Genomic DNA, 18705 nt, shown 5'->3' with positions numbered 1-18705 from the left:
GAAGCTATCCACTCTTTCCCCACATCTGGTCCTTTGCATCTTTTCCTTCCGGCTATTTCTGAGTTATAGCCTTTCATAATAAGCAAATAACATGTTTCTCTGAGTTCTTTTAGCTGCTCAAACAGACTAATGGAACCCAAGGAGGTGGGTTCAGATGCACAGTAACTCCCTGTAGGTTAGGGCTCTATGCTCACCTTGTCCTCTACATACAACTAGGTAACTATCAAATCATCCTAAATACCACAGAAATTGCCTGAAGACCTGCAGAACAAACACCACAAGTAAAGGCAGAGAAGAGGCCACATCAAAGACTGTAGGAAGTGTGGAGACATTGTTTAGGGGAGAAACAGATTCTGGCTGCTACAGAGGGGAGGGATGAAGCTGTGGTCATGGAGAAGGGCAAAAGAGAGGGGCACACAGGGGAATATACAAGGAGAACATTTCCCCATGGCCAATGGTTTGGAAAGTGACAGGGTTGAATTTTGTGAATTCTTGCAACAAGAGAGGCTTTAAAAGCCTGGAGTTTTATGCTGTCAGTGGGTTGGACTCCGGGCGAGTCCAGAGACATCAGGCTGCTCCTGGAAAGAAGCCAGGAAAACAACCCGGGGACAGATGGTATGAAAATAGTGGGCTGAAGAGCACCTAGGACACAATGGGGAGATTATTTGCTCTTAGTGGAGCATGTCCCTAAAAGGCAGCATTCACTGAGACTGCTCCAGGAACAAAGCAGGGTAGGGACTCATGTCTCACTGAAGTGAGGTCTTATTTTAAAAGCAGACCAAAGCACACCTATTAAAACTTGGCACATTCAGGCCAGGGACCAAACACTGCCCACAGCAGGCAAGTAGAGCCTCTGCAGCTGACTGGCCTTAAGGATAGAGCATCCAGAACACAACAGCACAGTGTATACAGCACACTCTGGAGATGCTCCCTAAAGTTCTAGGCCCTGGGAACTACATGACCTCTTCTTTATAAGGCCATTATTTTTTTTTTCAAAAGATTTTATTTATTTGAGAGAGAGAGTGAGTATGAAAGAGAGAAAGCTAGAGTGAGAGAGCAAGAGTGAGAGAGAAAACATAAGCAGGGCAGGAGGGAAGAGCAGAGGGAGAGCGATAAGCAGACTCCTTGCTGAGCAGGGGGCCCAACACGGGGCTCCATCCCAGGACCCTGGGATCATGACCTGAGCTGAAGGCAGATGCTTAACTGACTGAGCCACTCAGGCACGCCACAAGGCCATTATTTTCATGAGCAAGAGACATAACTGGCCTTTCTAAGACAGAGAAGCAGGGACACAAAATGTCTAAATGTTCATTTAGACAAAATGAAAAGAAAGGAATTTAGTCCCATATGAAAGAACAAGATAAGACCACAACCACAGATCTAAGCAAAACATACCTGATTTAAATCAATGATCATAAGGATATTCACTGGACTTGAGAAAAGAGTGGAGGACATTAGTGAGACCTTTAACACAGAGATAGAGAATAATATAGCAGAGATAAAGGGCTCAATAAATGAAATGAGAAACATACTTGGTGGAATGAACAGCAGGAGGGAGGAGGCAGAGGAATGAATTAGTGACCTAGAAGACAACAGAGAAAGAAGAGCCACACAAACATGGATAGACTTAGAGAACTCAGTGACTCCATCAAACGTAGTAAGATTCATTATTATAGGAGTTCCAGAAGAAGAGAGAGAAAAGGGGACAGAAAATTTACCTGAAGAAACAACAGCTGGAAACTTCCCTAATCTGGGGAAGGAAATAGATATCCAGGTCCAGGAGGCAAGGGGCCCCGAAAAAATTTTAGAAAAGCAGAAAAAAAGAGCCACACCAAGACATCTTGTCATTAAAATGGCAAAATACAGAGAAAAAGGAAAATATTAAAAGATGGAAGACAAAAGAGGACAGTTACATAAAAACAAAACTCCATAAGGCCGTCAGTAGACTGGACACTTTCCAAGCCAGAAAGGAGTGGCATGATATATTCAAAGTGCTGAGTGGGAAAAAAAAATCTGTAGCTGAGAATACTCTACCCGGCAAGACTAGTAATATTCAAAATAGAAGGAGAAATAAAGAGATCTGTAGACAAACAGTAATTAAAGGAGTTCATGACCACTAAACCAGCCCTGAAAGAAATACTGAAGGGGGGTGCCTGCGTGGCTCAGTGGGTTAAAGCCTCTGCCTTTGGCTCAGGTCATGATCCCAGGGTTCTGGGATGGAGCCCCGCATCGGGCTCTCTGCTCTACGGGGAGCCTGCTTCCTCCTCTCTCTTTGCCTGCCTCTCTGCCTACTTGTGATTTCTATCTGTCAAATAAATAAAATCTTTAAAAAAAAAAAAAAAAGAAAAGAAATACTGAAGGGGATTCTGTGAGTGGAAGAGAAAAACCGAAAGCAACAGTATGAAAGTAGGAATTGCAAAAAAATTTAAAATGAATTATTTCTAAAAATATTGTTCAAGGAACTTACAAAATAAAAGAATGTAAAATATGATACATATACTTAAAACATGGGGAGAATAAGAATAAAGAATGGGTTCAAACTTAAATGACCCATCAACTTAATATAGACTGCTATGTGCATGCAGAAGAGGTTATATATAAACCTAATGGTAACCACATAATCAAAAACCACTAATAAATATACAAAGAATAAAGAGAAAGAAATCCAAATAAATCAATAAAGAAAACTAGCAAACCATGAAAGAAAGAGAAGGATCAGAGAAAATCTCCAGAAACAACAAAAAACCCAGCAATAAAATGGTAATAAATAGATATCTGTCAATTACTTTGAATGTAAATGGACTAAACACTCCAATCAAAAGATAGAGGGTGACAGAGAAAATAAGATGATTCATATATATGTTGCTTACTTTACTTATTTACTTTAAAAGATTTATTTGAGAGAAAGAGAGAGAGAAACTGCAAGAAGGGGAGGGGCAGAAGGAGAGGGAAAGAATCTCAAGCAAACCCTCACCCCCCAAAGAGTGCGGAGCCCTAAGATGGGACTCGATCTCACAAACCTGAGACCATCACCTGAGCCAAAATCAGGAGTTGACACTTAACCAACTGAACCACTCAGGCATCCCTACAGAGATGCATTTTAGTTGTAAAGACACCTGCAGAGAAAGTGAGGGGGTAGACAAACATTTTATTATGCAAATGGATATCAAAAGAAAGCCAGAGTAGCAATACTTAAATCAGACAGACTAGACTTTAAAAACAAAGACTGTAACAAGAGATGGAGAAGGGCACTGTATAATAACAAAGGAATTACAAAAGGGATAATCCAACAAGAAGATACAACAACTGTTGAGGTTGAGGTTTACTATTGGTAACAAATTATCCTTTGTGAATAAATTTCTTTACAACATTATAAGTGTCTCGATTAGTGTGGCTTTCATGTATATTACATATGTATTTTAAAGATTTTATTTATTTATTTGAGAGAGAGAGAAGGAGAGAACACACCAGATGGGGGAAGGGGTTAGAAGGAGAGGGAGAAGCCGACTCCCCATCAAGCAGGGAGCCTGGCTTGATCTCAGGACCCTGCTCTGAGCTGAAGGCAGATGCTAAACCAACTGAGCTACCCAGATGCCCCAGCTTTCATGTATATTAATGTTGAAGGAAGCTCTAAGACTTGTTGCAACAGAAGCAATAACAGAAAGAGGATTCTGAGAAGGAAAAGAGGAGAAAGTGAGGAACAAGTCCAGGAAAGTATGGAGAGTTGATTAGAAAGTCTGACTGAGAAGGCCCTCACATGAGGGAGGGAACAAAACTCACACATATCCAGGCCTGAACCCAGAGGGAAAGGGAAGAAGTGGAAACAGTCACCGTAAATCACAGTGTCATTATGTAAGGGAGACTACCAGGGTATGAGGTATTTAAATAAAATAGGGTAGTCTCCTTCGTCATTGGCACATTCTTCAGTACCACAGTTCACTTTGTTTCCTCCTTTTTGCTTACTACTAATGATTTTCATGCCTGTTTGCCCTATAAGATAATCAAGTACTGGAGAGCAGAAACCATGTCTTCTGTATCACTGCAGCGCATCCAAGGCCTAGTAGACTTTTACACAAAGGAGACATTCAGCAACCTTGGGAAAATATAATTTTCTACCAGGTGATTAGTATAACTTCGCATTTATAAGTAACCATGTTCCTTCAGATCTTCAAACTCCATAGTTGCCTTATAGTTCTAGGTGAAACAGTGAAGATAAACTAATATTAATAAAGAATGGTAATTCTAAAGCATTATAGTAATTGAGTTTCTCAGAAGCAGAGGTCTTCCAGGACTAGGAGGAAAGGAGTAGCCGCTGCAAAGAAATACTGGGAGAAGCAAGAAGAGGCTGTGCTGACAGGGGAGGAGGAAGGAATGCTAAGTTGTCTGAAAGAACAAGAAAATGAAGGGAGGAAATAAAAGCAAGGAACTATCTCTGGCCATTCTAAAATTCTGCTATGCTGGAGGCATCTGCTGTAATAAGCACATTCATATCTTTCCCAGGCCAAATTTGGATTCAGCCCACTGTTGATGCCTGTCTTCACTCTCAAATGTTTTTCTGCTAATTTATTTTCAAGTTTAGTATTTTATTTTATAGCAAAAAACCAAACCAAACCAAAACAAAAAAACAAAAAAAAAAAAAGATGAAAAAAGACCCTTCATCACTACCTCCTGCCAATTTTTCCCAAAAATGTAATCCTTTGAGGCTGGCTGTAGGAAATGCAATGTATCCAGATCATTAAGTTTAAGAAAAACAAAATTCTTTTCCTATTTTGTAGACTTTTAAGAACCTCTCTTATCACTTACCAATGGGGGGGGGGGGAGGACTGATGAAATACCATTTTTTTTTTAAAGATTTTATTTATTTATTTGACAGAGAAAAAACACAAGTAGATGGAGAGGCAGGCAGAGAGAGAGAGGGAAGCAGGCTCCCTGCTGAGCAGAGAGCCCGATGCGGGCCTCGATCCCAGGACCCTAAGATCATGACCTGAGCCGAAGGTAGCGGCTTAACCCACTGAGCCACCCAGGCGCCCTGAAATACCATTTTTTATATTATTTTAAGATTTTTCTTCCAGTAACAATCTTAATAACATGAATGTGGGCTCATCTGGATTCTATTGGTTAGAATTACCTATAAGCTGTCATATCTGTAGTAGGACAAGAAGGGTCCATATTAATGACTAACGGGCAAAACCAGTTAGTTATTCAAGGAACTTCTAAATCATCAGAGAAGCACAAAAGTGCATCTGCTCTGATTCTGAGTACTTAGTATGTTTTCTTAGAAATATATGGAAGTTAGAGATTTACACATAATGATATGTGATAATTATTAACTAAACATTCAATTAATCAGCATATTCTGATTTTTCCTTACAATTTGCTCACATTTCTCTACTTTTAATGAGTCGTATGTAACTCATGCTTTAACTTATGAAGCCTTTCCTGAAGAAGCCAGACATAAAAGAACATATATCATATGATTCCATTTATATGAAACAACCAGAAAAGGCAAACTTATAGGGACAGAAAGTATATTAGTGTTTGCCTGGGAATAAGAAGTGACTGCAAATGTACATGAGGTTTCTTTTTGAAGTGATGGAAATGTTCTAATATTAGACAGTGTGATAGTTGTGCAAATCCGTAATATACTAAAAGCTGCTAAAATATATACTTAAAATGAGTGAAATTTATGGTATATGTTATACCTCAACAAACCTGTTAATAAGAATGAATCCTCTGTGTGTCTGGACACCAGAGATTTTTTTTACATGTTTAATGAAATGAAAATTTTAAAGAGGAACTAAATCTACTTCTATTGAGAATGAGAACCTGAATAATGCTCTTATGAAGTAAGACCTATCCTGAACAGTAAATCATCTGCAAAGTGCCACCTGCGTATGGGGGATCTTTGGAATCTGGGAAGGGAATGTACCACTTCGGGGTGCTTGAATTTAAGATAAACAGGTTATTTCTATTTTTTCCCAGTGTACACATGGACTACAATGAGTACTAGGAGAGAAAATTTCAGTTCTTCTGGGGATCATTTTGAGTATCAGTAACCAACCAGTGTGTCTCAAAGAAGTAAAAGAAGGAATCACTCCTATTTTGATAGATTCTAGGATACTCTCTGGATTACCTGGGTGATTAAGAACTATAAGAGGGTGACTCTAAGAGATATAGATCATGGAAGAGAGGGCATAACACAGTGCCTCATGATGAAGGGACCCATGGCCTTCACTGTTGCCTAAAGGTATCCTATTTTGTTTCTATTTCTGCTCTGACTATTGAGTTTTAGCTTAATCTTTTAATTCTTTTTACTCCAAAAGAGTGACATTTACACAAGAACCCCTGCTTTAAACTTTGAGTATATACTTCAGTTCTTAATTTAACAAACATGATTTTTGAATAAAAAGGACCTAAGTAAACAAACGGTAACCCAATGTTATTATTCGGTAACTATGAAATGTTCCTCTGTCAATAGCTGATTAATGAATATGAAAGGCCATTAGATGGTTTGTTTCTTCAGGGTAAGGACCCAGGTGCTATTCACCTGCAACTCTACAACAAAGTTAGCACAGGGCTTGCCATTCCTAATTACTGTTTGCTGAACTAAGAATGAAAGCATCATATAAATGATAAGCATAATATAAATGTAAATGATTACACTGTTTTTCACCATTAAAGTAATCCTTAACAATTTTTTTTTTTTTTAAGATTTTATTTGAGAGAGAGAGCATAGGTGGGGGCAGGAGAGGCAGAGGGAGAAGGACAAGCAGACTCCTCAAGGCGTTCTATCCCAGGACCTGGAATCAGGACAAGAGCCAAAGGCAGATGCTTAACTGAATGAGCCAACCAGGTGCACCAGTAATCCTTAGCAATTTAAACCTGGTGGGTACTCTGCCCAAGCCCAAGAGGTAGTAGCTGTTTCTAAAACTGTTTCTGTATTACTGTTTCTAATACTGATCTATTCGTTTCTAATACTGCTCTATTCCTTAGAATTATCTTTACTTTTTACTTCTCTTTACTTCTTAGCAGTTAATCCCCTGTTACTACTTAATAACTTAATAAAAATTTCCTGCTCATATTACTGGTGTGGGTTCTGGCTCCTAATTCATGTGCAAACCAAATCAAATCAAACCAAGCCAACAAGAAAGAATTAAATTCATAAGCCCACCCCTACAACATAAGTTTGAATTATTGTTTGATAACACAGAAAAACAGTATGGCATTTAGCCCAACTTATTAACTAACTTATTAACTACTTAAAAACTCCAAAAACTAACCAGTATGATGGTTTTGCACTGAGTAAACTAATCTAAGCTAGGACAACACTTCCCAGAACTTTCTTTCCACTATGATTCTAGGGTTCGGATTGGCCACAAGAGAAATTTCTCTAAGATTTGGACAAAAATGAAGCAGCAGTCATTATACTCTGAAGGCAATATAGGATGCACTGCTACAGCTCATATGCCTTGTCACTGATCTGCTGGCTCATGTTGATATGGGGAAGGGACTCAGCTCACAGTTCCTCCAGTTCCAGCCGCATCTCCTTCAGCTTCTCCTAGCCCAGGGCCAGGTGCATGTGTAGCTCTGTGGCTAACAGTGCTCCTTCTTTTGCAGGTCATTTGCATTGTGTAGGTTAGAAAAAGTAAGAGATACACACAGACTGCAGTTTGTCCTTGGTCTTCCCTGTGTCATGACTGACAGGGACTTAAGGCCCACAAGTAGAGCCTAATTCAAAGCTTTCTATAAACTTTCCCCCCAATTTCTCTAACAATATAAGGGCTGGTCCCTTATAATAAGTTACTTAATTATATCACTCATGGTACTTCTGCTATCATGATCAAACCCTCACTAATATATACTATAAAATGGTTGAATGATTCTCCTTAAAAAAGAATCATAAGCGATCAGTCACTCAAGCAATTGAGTTTCTATTGTCAATTCTTATTTTCCCTATGATTCTTATTTATTTCTACATAGTATTTAAGTTTAAAAAATATTTTAGACATTGAAAGTGGGAAAGATTTAAAATGCCCATTTTCTTTAACAACTGCCAGGTGAGGGCCTATATGAAGACAAGTTAGACAGTGGACTAAGTTTTCTAGCTGCTCTGAGATACAGAAACAAATTTCCTAGGTGGCTTAGGATTCAGGACAGCCTGGCTAATTTTTGTAACAGTGTTCTCCATGCTAGCAGGGGAATGAGATGAAGGGATTAGGGAGTTCACAGAAGGTTAGTATATGTGCACTGAAGGAAAAATGGAATAGGCCTGGAGCTAGGGCTAAGCCGGGGAGGGAAGGCCAAAAGATGATGTACAAGCTCCAGTTAGTCGTCATCAGCTTCTAAACCTAAAATTCATTTGTTTGACTTTTTTGAGATTTGTCCTATTTCCTGAGCATGTTCAGTATGACTTGCCAGTTCTCAGAAGTGTGAATGTCAAGAATTCCACTTTCTGTTTTAAAAGAGGGAGGGAGGCAGGGAGGGTGGGTAACTAAGAAGAAAGAGGGATATGCAGTGACTTAGAGAAAGAACTTCTGATTACGCAGAACCTTCGGGTTAAGATCTTTAACTGTGGACAGGCTGTTTGAAATAAAGTTAAAAAAAAAAAAAAATCCCAAACTGGCCTTATCAATTAATATCTCTGAGAAAATATCCTAGACTCATGGAATTTATTTTCTATGGTAGGGGAAAATACTCAAACGTAAATAAATGAATATACAATTACAAGTGTTACAAAATGCTATAAAGAAAAATAAAGTAGGGGCTCCTGGGTGGCTCAGTCATTATGAATCTGCCTTTGGCTCAGGTCATGATCCCAGGGTCCTGGGATGGAGCCCTGCTTTGTGCTCCTTGCTCAGTGGGAAGCCTGTTTCTCCCTCTCCCACTCCCCCTGCTTGTGTTCCCTCTCTCGCTGTGTGTCTCCCTCTGTCAAATAAATAAAATCTTAAAAAGAAAAATAAAGCAAAAAAAAAAAAAAAAAAAAGCAGGGATGGAATGGGTGGAGTTCTATCTTAGGAGATGATTTAGTATTATATATTAGATTTTTCTACACACAGTACATTTGGCTCTTGAACATTGCGTGGTTGGGGGCACTGACCCCTTATGCAGTTAATAATCAATGTATAACTGTTACTTCCCTAAAACTTCACTATTCATGGCTTAGAGTTGACTGGAAGCCTTACTGATAACATCAACAGTTGATTAATACATATTTTATATGTTATATGTACATAAACTGTATTTTTACAATAAACTACAGAAAATGCTATTGAGAAAATCATAAGGATGAGAAAATACATTTGCAGTACTGTACCAGAAAAAAGCCACAAATAAGTGGACCCGTACAGTTAGAATCTGTGTTGTTCAATGGTCAACTGCATGCAATAAATATTATAATAAATATAACCACAAATATATCTTTGATATACGAGTGGAAAAGATTCATGTTGTTCCATGATAAACCAAACTTCAGATATTTATATAAATCATACGGAGCTTAAATATAAACCAATGAAACTTACCCTGTAGAAAGCACTGGTCAAAGGGAGCAATGCTGCAGCAATGTTATATTCTTCTAAACTTGAACAATCCTTAAAACAAAGAGAAATGAGCATAATTAGGACATTAACCAGAAATCACAAATATATAGACACAAAAATCTAGGACATACTGTTTACTGTCTTATGGGGTTTTTACTTTTATTCCAAATTGTCACCAAGTCTTAAGTAACTTTGAAAAACAAAACAAAACAAAACTGTCCTTGAAGCACATTATTTTAGAAAAGAGATGAAAATACATTTGAGATAGACTTTTTAAAATTTTTATGTAAATTCCAATGAGCTAACATACAGTGCAATATTAATTTCAGATGTGCAATATAGTGACTCACCACTTCCATACAATACCCAGTGCTCATCACAGCAAGTGCCCTCCTTAATCCCCATCACCTATTTCACCTATCTCCTCACCCACCTCCCCTCTGGGAACCATTCGTTTGTTCTCTAAAGTTAAATAAGAGTCTGTTTCTTGGTTTCCCTTCTGCTTTGTCTTTTCCCTTTGTTTGGTTGCTTGTTTTATTTCGTCAATTCCCCATGAATGAAATCACATGGTATTTGTTTTTCTCTGACTTATTTCACTTAGCATAATATTGTCTTGCCCTATCCATGTTATTCCTAATGGCAAGATTTCATTTCCTTTTTATGGCTAAGTAATATTCCAATGCATGTGCACATGCATGTAGACACAGACACACACAGACACACAGACACAGATACACCCCACTATCAGCCAATGGACATTTGGGTTCCTTCCATAATTTGGTTATAAATAATGCTGCAATAAACATCGGGTACATGTATTCCTTTGAATTAGTATTTTTATATCCTTTGGATAAATACCTAAGTAGTGCAATTGCTAGGTCACAGGGTAGCTCTATTTTTAACTTTCTGAAGAACCTCCATACTCTCTTCTGGAGTGACTGCATCAGTTTGCATTCCCACAAACAGCGCGAGTGGGTTCTCCTTTCTCCACATCCTTGCTAACACCTGTTTTGAGATTTATATGTTAGCCCTTCTGACTGGTGTGAGGTAGTTTTGATTTGCATTTCCCTGATGATGAGTGATGTTGATCATCTGTTCTTGTGGCTGTTGGGCACTTGTATGTCTTCTCTGGGGAAATCTCTGTTTATGTCTTTTGACCATTTTTAAATTGATTTATTCATTTTTTAGGGGTTGAGTTTGACAAATTCTTTGTATATTTTGGGTACTTACCCTTTATCAGATATGCATTTGCAAATATCTTCTCCCATTCTGAAGTTTGCCTTTTAGTTTTGTTGACTGTTTCCTTCACTCTGCAGAAGTGTTTTATTTTGATGAAGTCCCTCCCAATAGTTTATGTTTGCTTTTGTTTCCATTGCCTCTGTAGACATAACTAGTAAGAAGTTGCTACAACCGACATCAAAAAGGTAGCTGCCTCTGCTGTCCTCTATGATTTTTATGGTTTCAAGTCTCACATTTAGGTCTTTAATCCATTTTGAACTTATTTTTGTGTATGGTATAAGAAAATCGTCCAGTTTCATTCTTTTGCATATAGCTGTCCAGTTGTCCCAACACTATTCGTTGAAGAGACTATCTTTTCCCCATTGGATATTCTTTCCTGTTTTGTGGAAGATTGACCATATATAGTTGCGGGCTCATTTCTGGGTTTTCTATTCTGTTCTATTGATCTAGGTGGCTATTTTTGTACCAGTGCCATACTGTCTTGATGACTACAGCTTTAATATAGCTTGAAGTTAGAAATCACGATGCTTTGCTTTGCTTTTCTTCTTCTTCAAGGTTGCTTTGGCTATTTGGGGTCTTTTGTGGTTCCATACAAATTTTAGGATTGTTTACTCTAGCTCTGTGAAAAATGCTGATGGTATTTTACAGGGACTGCAATTAAATATGTAGATTGCTTTGGGTAGCATAAACATTTTAACAATATTTGTTCTTCTAATCCATGAGCATGGAAAGTCTTTCCATTTCTTTGTGTTCTCTTCAATTTGTTTCATCTGTGCTCTATAGTTTTCAGAGTACATATCTTTCACCTCTTTTTTTTTTCCATTTAGAATTCTTTTTTTTAATATAATTTTTTATTTTTTATAAACATATATTTTTATCCCCAGGGGTACAGGTCTGTGAATCACCAGGTTTACACACTTCACAGCACTCACCAAAACACATACCCTCCCCAATGTCCATAATACCACCCCCTTCTCCCAAACCCCCTCCCCCCAGCAACCCTCAGTTTGTTTTGTGAGATTAAGAGTCACTTATGGTTTGTCTCCCTCCCAATCCCATCTTCTTTCATTTATTCTTCTCGTACCCACTTAAGCCCCCATGTTGCATCACCACTTCCTCATATCAGGGAGATCATATGATAGTTGTCTTTCTCCGCTTGACTTATTTCGCTAAGCATGATACGCTCTAGTTCCATCCATGTTGTCGCAAATGGCAAGATTTCATTTCTTTTGATGGCTGCATAGTATTCCATTGTGTATATATACCACATCTTCTTGATCCATTCATCTGTTGATGGACATCTAGGTTCTTTCCATAGTTTGGCTATTGTGGACATTGCTGCTATAAACATTCGAGTACACGTGCCCCATTGGATCACTACGTTTGTATCTTTAGGGTAAATACCCAATAGTGCAATTGCTGGGTCATAGGGCAGTTCTATTTTCAACATTTTGAGGAACCTCCATGCTGTTTTCCAGAGAGGTTGCACCAGCTTGCATTCCCACCAACAGTGTAGGAGGGTTCCCCTTTCTCCGCATCCTCGCCAGCATCTGTCATTTCCTGACTTGTTGATTTTAGCCATTCTGACTGGTGTGAGGTGATATCGCATTGTGGTTTTGATTTGTATTTCCCTGATGCCGAGTGATATGGAGCACTTTTTCATGTGTCTGTTGGCCATCTGGATGTCTTCTTTGCAGAAATGTCTGTTCATGTCCTCTGCCCATTTCTTGATTGGATTATTTGTTCTTTGGGTGTTGAGTTTGCTAAGTTCTTTATAGATTCTGGACACTAGTCCTTTATCTGATATGTCGTTTGCAAATATCTTCTCCCATTCTGTCAGTTGTCTTTTGATTTTGTTAACTGTTTCCTTTGCTGTGCAAAAGCTTTTGATCTTGATGAAATCCCAATAGTTCATTTTTGCCCTTGCTTCCCTTGCCTTTTGCGTTGTTCCTAGGAAGATGTTGCTGCGGCTGAGGTCGAAGAGGTTGCTGCCTGTGTTCTCCTCAAGGATTTTGATGGATTCCTTTCGCACATTGAGGTCCTTCATTCAAACTCATTTTATGAGGCCAGCATCACCTTGATCCCAAAACCAGACAAGGATCCCACCAAAAAAGAGAGCTATAGACCAATATCCTTGATGAACACAGATGCGAAAATACTCAACAAAATACTAGCCAATAGGATTCAACAGTACATTAAAAAGATTATTCACCACGACCAAGTGGGATTTATTCCAGGGCTGCAAGGTTGGTTCAACATCCGCAAATCAGTCAATGTGATACAACACATCAATAAAAGTAAGAACAAGAACCATATGATACTTTCAATAGATGCTGAAAAAGCATTTGACAAAGTACAGCATCCCTTCCTGATCAAAACTCTTCAAAGTGTAGGGATAGAGGGCACATACCTCAATATCATCAAAGCCATCTATGAAAAACCCACCGCAAATATCATTCTCAATGGAGAAAAACTGAAAGCTTTTCCGCTAAGGTCAGGAACACGGCAGGGATGTCCATTATCACCACTGCTATTCAACATAGTACTAGAGGTCCTAGCCTCAGCAATCAGACAACAAAAGGAAATTAAAGGCATCCAAATCGGCAAAGAAGAAGTCAAATTATCACTCTTCGCAGATGATATGATACTATATGTGGAAAACCCAAAAGACTCCACTCCACAACTGCTAGAACTTATACAGGAATTCAGTAAAGTGTCAGGATATAAAATCAATGCACAGAAATCAGTTGCATTTCTCTACACCAACAGCAAGACAGAAGAAAGGGAAATTAAGGAGTCAATCCCATTTACAATTGCACCCCAAACCATAAGATACCTAGGAATAAACCTAACCAAAGAGACACAGAATCTATACTCAGAAAACTATAAAGTACTCATGAAAGAAATTGAGGAAGACACAAAGAAATGGAAAAATGTTCCATGCTCCTGGATTGGAAGAATAAATATTGTGAAAATGTCTATGCTACCTAAAGCAATCTACACATTTAATGCAATTCCTATCAAAGTACCATCCATCTTTTTCAAAGAAATGGAACAAATAATTCTAAAATTTATATGGAACCAGAAAAGACCTCGAATAGCTAAAGGGATATTGAAAAAGAAAGCCAACGTTGGTGGCATCACAATCCCGGACTTCAAGCTCTATTACAAAGCTGTCATCATCAAGACAGCATGGTACTGGCACAAAAACAGACCCATAGATCAATGGAACAGAATAGAGAGCCCAGAAATAGACTCTCAACTCTATGGTCAACTAATCTTTGACAAAGCAGGAAAGAATGTCCAATGGAAAAAAGACAGCCTCTTCAATAAATGGTGCTGGGAAAATTGGACAGCCACATGCAGAAAAATGTAATTGGACCATTTCCTTACACCACACACGAAAATAGACTCTTTCACCTCTTTTGTTAGGTTTATTTCTAAGTATCTTATTGCTTTCGGTACAATTGTAAATGAGACTGATTCCTTAATTTCTTTTTCTGCTGCTTCATCCTTGGTTTATAGAAATACAACTGATATCTTTACGTTGATTTTGTGGCTTTAGTGAATTTGTGTATCAGATCTAGCAGTTTTTGGTGAAGTCTTTTAGGTTTTCTAAATAGAGTATCATATCATCTGCAACTCATGACAGTTTTACTTCTTCCTTATCAGGTGAGCAGCTACATTTACTTTCCTGTTTTATAAAATTGTATTAAAAGCTGTGTAATTTATATTTTAAAAAACTTTTGGAAGGGATTTCAGTATATTTATTATATTTCACTGCCTCTAAGATACACATTTTTTTTCATACTTTAACTTCTCCAAGACTTGAATCTCTCTTGTAACTAACTGGAAGTGTTTTTTCTGTTTTAGTGTTGAATTCAAAGGGTATTTTGTTATTGATCAGGCAAAAGAGATGTTATTTATGCCAAAATTCATTGGGTGAAATGTTGGGGAATGGAACAGTCAGAAGAGCTCAGTGGGAATGTAAAATGGTGCAGCTGCTAGGAAAACAGTATGGCAGTTCCTCAAAAATTGAAAAACAGAATTACCATATGTTCCAACAGTTCTACTTCTGGGTATATATCCAAAACAACAGTAAATTGAACAGATATTTGTACATTTATGTTCACAGAGGTATTATTCACAATAGCAAGAGGTGAAAGTAGCCCAATACTTAGCTCTGCAAGGAAGACTCCTTGGTTTTCCAAGGAAACATATCTAAAGGTTTCCATAGGAATCCAAGGGGAGTGTACTCAAACTTGCACAAACACTAGTTTTACAGAGTATTGATAGCTATTATTTGTGGGCAGCTGGGAGTTGGGAAAATGCTGGGTAAACAAAATTAAATGAAGTGCCCTTGCTTGTTTTTTAATTTTTAAAAAAAGACTTTATTTATTTATTTGAGAGAGAAAAAGAGAAAAGGCATGAGCAGGTTCCCCACTGAGCAAGAAGCCTGATGCGGGACTTGATCCCAGGAACCTGGGATCATGACTTGGTCCAAAGGCAGACACTTAACCAACTGAGTCACCCAGGTACCCTCTTGTTTTGTTTTGTTTTTTCTTTTCTTTCTTTCTTTTTTTTTAAACTGTAGGACTTTTCAGGGTTTTTAAACTGTGACTCTATGGAGACAAGTTGGTCGGCAGCATCTCCAAACTGAATTTGAATAAGAACATTTTTTAAGAAAGTAGTTAAAAATATATTTTGGAAAAACGATGATTCAATATAGTCAAAAATCCGAGAGAATTCCAAACAAAGGATCACCTTAAAACTTGTTATGGACTTTTACTTTTATTTTTTTTTAATTGAAGTATAACTAATGTATAATATCCTATCACTTTCAGGGGAATCAGAGTGATTCAATATTTTTCTGTATTACCAAATGGTTCCCATGATAAGGCTAGTTAGTGTCACCAAATAAGTTATTACAACATTGACTAAATTCCCCATGCCGTATATTATATCCCCATGACTTATTTTATAACTGGATGTTGCTACCTCTTAATCTCCTTCACCTATTTTGCCTACAACCCAACCACTCTTCCTTCTGGTAAGCAACAATGTGTTTCTTGTATCTGAGTCTATTTCTGTTTTGTTTGTTCATTTATATTGTTTTTTGGATTCTACACATAAGTGAAATCATACAAGATTTGTCTTTCTCTGCCTGATTTATTTCATTTAGCATAATATGCTCTAGGTCCATCCTTGCTGTCACACATGGCAAGACCTCAGTCTTTTCTCTCTCACACACACACCACATCTTTGTTCATCTACAGAAGGACACTTAGGCTGCTTCCATCTCCTGGCGATTGTAAATAATGTATCAACAGAGGAGTGCATTTATCTCTTCAGATTGGTGTTTTCTCCTTCTTTGGATAAATGCCCAGCAGCAGAACGCCTAGCTCATATGGTAGTTCTATTTTTAATTTTTTTAGGAACTTCCATACTGTTTTCCATAATGGTTGCATTTCCCAACAACAGTATAAGAGGGTTTCCTCTTCTCTATATCCCTACCAACACTTGTTGTTCTCAGACTTTTTTCTTGACTTCTGTTAATTTCATATTTGACAGACACTTTTGTTGAACAATTAAAAGATGCTAGATAAAATGTTTAAAAAATGTTAATGCAAAGCAATAAACTGGCAAGGACCTAATGAATACTCAGACCAAAATGTAAGTTAAGTGGAACCTAGAGTGGTAAACAGAGCACTGAAGTAAAATTTTACCTCAGAAGCAGCTTGTGAGCAAAGTAAATCTGAATATTAATTTTGAACAACGAAAGGACTCAAGGGACAGGAAACAAAGCCCAGTGCTTGCTAAAGGTAGGAAGTCCATTAGGAGAGCTACCATAAACCTCGAACCCCTAGAGCCACCTAGAACACCAGATAAGAAGACTGGGGTATAAAAAAGATAATTACACAAGGAAACTCATAAATATGTGGGTAAATCTGAACACACAGTGATATAAAACAATGATAATTATGTCTTTTGGTATTAAAGAAAATTAATAATACAAGTAACATATACAACCACAGTAGCACAGAAATTGTGAGGTGGTAGTCTAGAACTGGATATTGATAAACTAAGTGAGCATTTAAAGTTTTCTGTATTATTACCAAAGGAATATAGAATGGGTTATAACTTCTAATCTAAAGGAGAAAAAAAAATGGAGAGGAAAACAAACACAAAACTTATAACCCAAAGGAAAGCCAGAAAGAGGAAAAGAAACTCCCAAGGAGAAACAATCAGAAAATAACAAAATAACATGGTAAAAATAAATAAAATTGTGATAGCCAAAATAAACCAAATATTCTGGCTAAAAAAGCAAAGATTGTCATTGAATAAAAAGCTACAGTCTAAATATTTGTTGTTTAAAACTTAAGAATACACAAAAGGTAAAAGGCTGGAAAAAGATGTACCAAGCAAATACCAAAAGGAGTTGAGATAGCTATATTAACAATCATACAAAATAATCTTTAGGAAAAAGGCATTACAAGAAATAAAAAGAAGCATTACGTAAAATAGCTCAACTTATCAGAAAGATGTAACAATTTTAAATGTGTATACACTTAATTAACATAGCCTTCATCTAAAAACACATAAAACAAAAACTGACATATAAAAATAAAAATTCACAATTACATTGAGAGATTTTAATATACCATTGCCAGTACTTAACATCTCAAGCAAGTAGAAAAATCAGTACCAAAGATTTTTTAAGAAGTCAGAGCTAATGGGTATACATTGAATACTATATACAGAGGGGGAGGAGCAAGATGGCAGAGGAGTAGGAGACCTAATCTGGTCCCAGGAATTTAGCTAGATAGTTATCAAACCATTCTGAACATCTACAAACTCAACAGGAGATTGAAGAAAAGAATAGCAGCAATTCTATGAACATAGAAGTGACCACTTGGGCACTGGGTGGCTCAGTGGTTTAAGCCTCTGGCAGAGGCTCAGGTCACGATCTCAGGGTCCTGGGATAAAGCCCCGCGACGGGCTCTCTGCTCAGCGGGGAGCCTGTCCCCTCACCTCCACCCTCTGCCTGCCTCTGCCTGCTTGTGATCTATGTCTGTCAAGTAAATAAATAAAGTCTTAAAAAAAATGACCACTTTCTGGAAGGTAGGATGTGTGGAGAAGTGAATCTGAGGCAATATATCAGAAGATAGACCACAGTGGGGAGGGAGCCTCTGTTAGCTGGCTCCCAGCAAGTGACAGAGCAGCAGAGTACAAGATCAAAACTTTTAGAAGTCTGCTCTTATGAGGGATGTCACTCCAGTGGCTAAGGGGAGGAGGGAATGAGGTGGAATTGTCGCTGGCACAGTGTGGTCTCAGGACCCTCGGGGTCACAGAAAGACCAGGCGTGCCTGAGTTTAGTGGAGCTCCCAGGTATCAGAGTGGGGAAGCTGGCTGCAAAGACAGAGATGAGGAGTGGGCTGTCAGATTGGGGTTGCCATAAACTGTGATCTGCAGTACAGTTTGGCTACTACTCTTTGAGCAGGGACCCAACAAGCCACTGATCCAGGGAGATGCCCCCCTTTCCTCCACTGAGAGGAGTGGTGCAGGCTGCAGGATTCTGCTGGGTTTGGAAACTCCAACTGAGGTTGTGTGCGAGAGACAGAAACACTTGGTTATAGGCTGGGTGAGCACGGAGTGTGGCCAGAGACCAGGGAGACAAAAGTGACTGCTTTTCTCTGAGGACACACTGAGGAGTGGGGCCCCAAATTCTTGGTTTCTCTGGGGCCAGAGGTTGGGAGACCACCATCTTCATTTTCATCCTCTAAAACTGTGTGGAAAGCCTTCATAGAACAAAAGCAGTTGAGAACAAACCAGAGTGGATTACTTAGCCTGGCCCCTGGCAAGGGAGGTGTAATTCCAACTCAGGCAAAGACATTTAAGAATCACAGCAATGGTTCCTCCCCCAGAA

The 18705-nt window shown here is 38.3% G+C and overlaps 1 protein-coding gene across 3 annotated transcripts in view; it reads right to left on the bottom strand.

Annotated features, from left to right (window-relative positions):
* The window catches only part of SBF2 (SET binding factor 2), a 468206-nt gene that overhangs the window by 94948 nt on the left and 354553 nt on the right, over positions 1 to 18705 (bottom strand). For all 3 annotated transcript variants that reach the window (XM_004751963.3, XM_004751964.3, XM_045065843.1), the window contains one exon: positions 9522 to 9590. In XM_004751963.3, the coding sequence (XP_004752020.2) occupies positions 9522 to 9590 (69 nt within the window). The remainder of the gene's footprint in view (positions 1 to 9521; positions 9591 to 18705) is intronic.

This window comes from Mustela putorius, unplaced genomic scaffold (assembly GCF_011764305.1).
Source record: "Mustela putorius furo isolate JIRA1106 unplaced genomic scaffold, ASM1176430v1.1 tig00003859_pilon_pilon_pilon, whole genome shotgun sequence".
Taxonomy (NCBI): Eukaryota; Metazoa; Chordata; class Mammalia; order Carnivora; family Mustelidae; genus Mustela; species Mustela putorius.
Note: the sequence above shows the minus strand (reverse complement) of the source record. Positions and strands in the feature narration are given on the sequence as shown.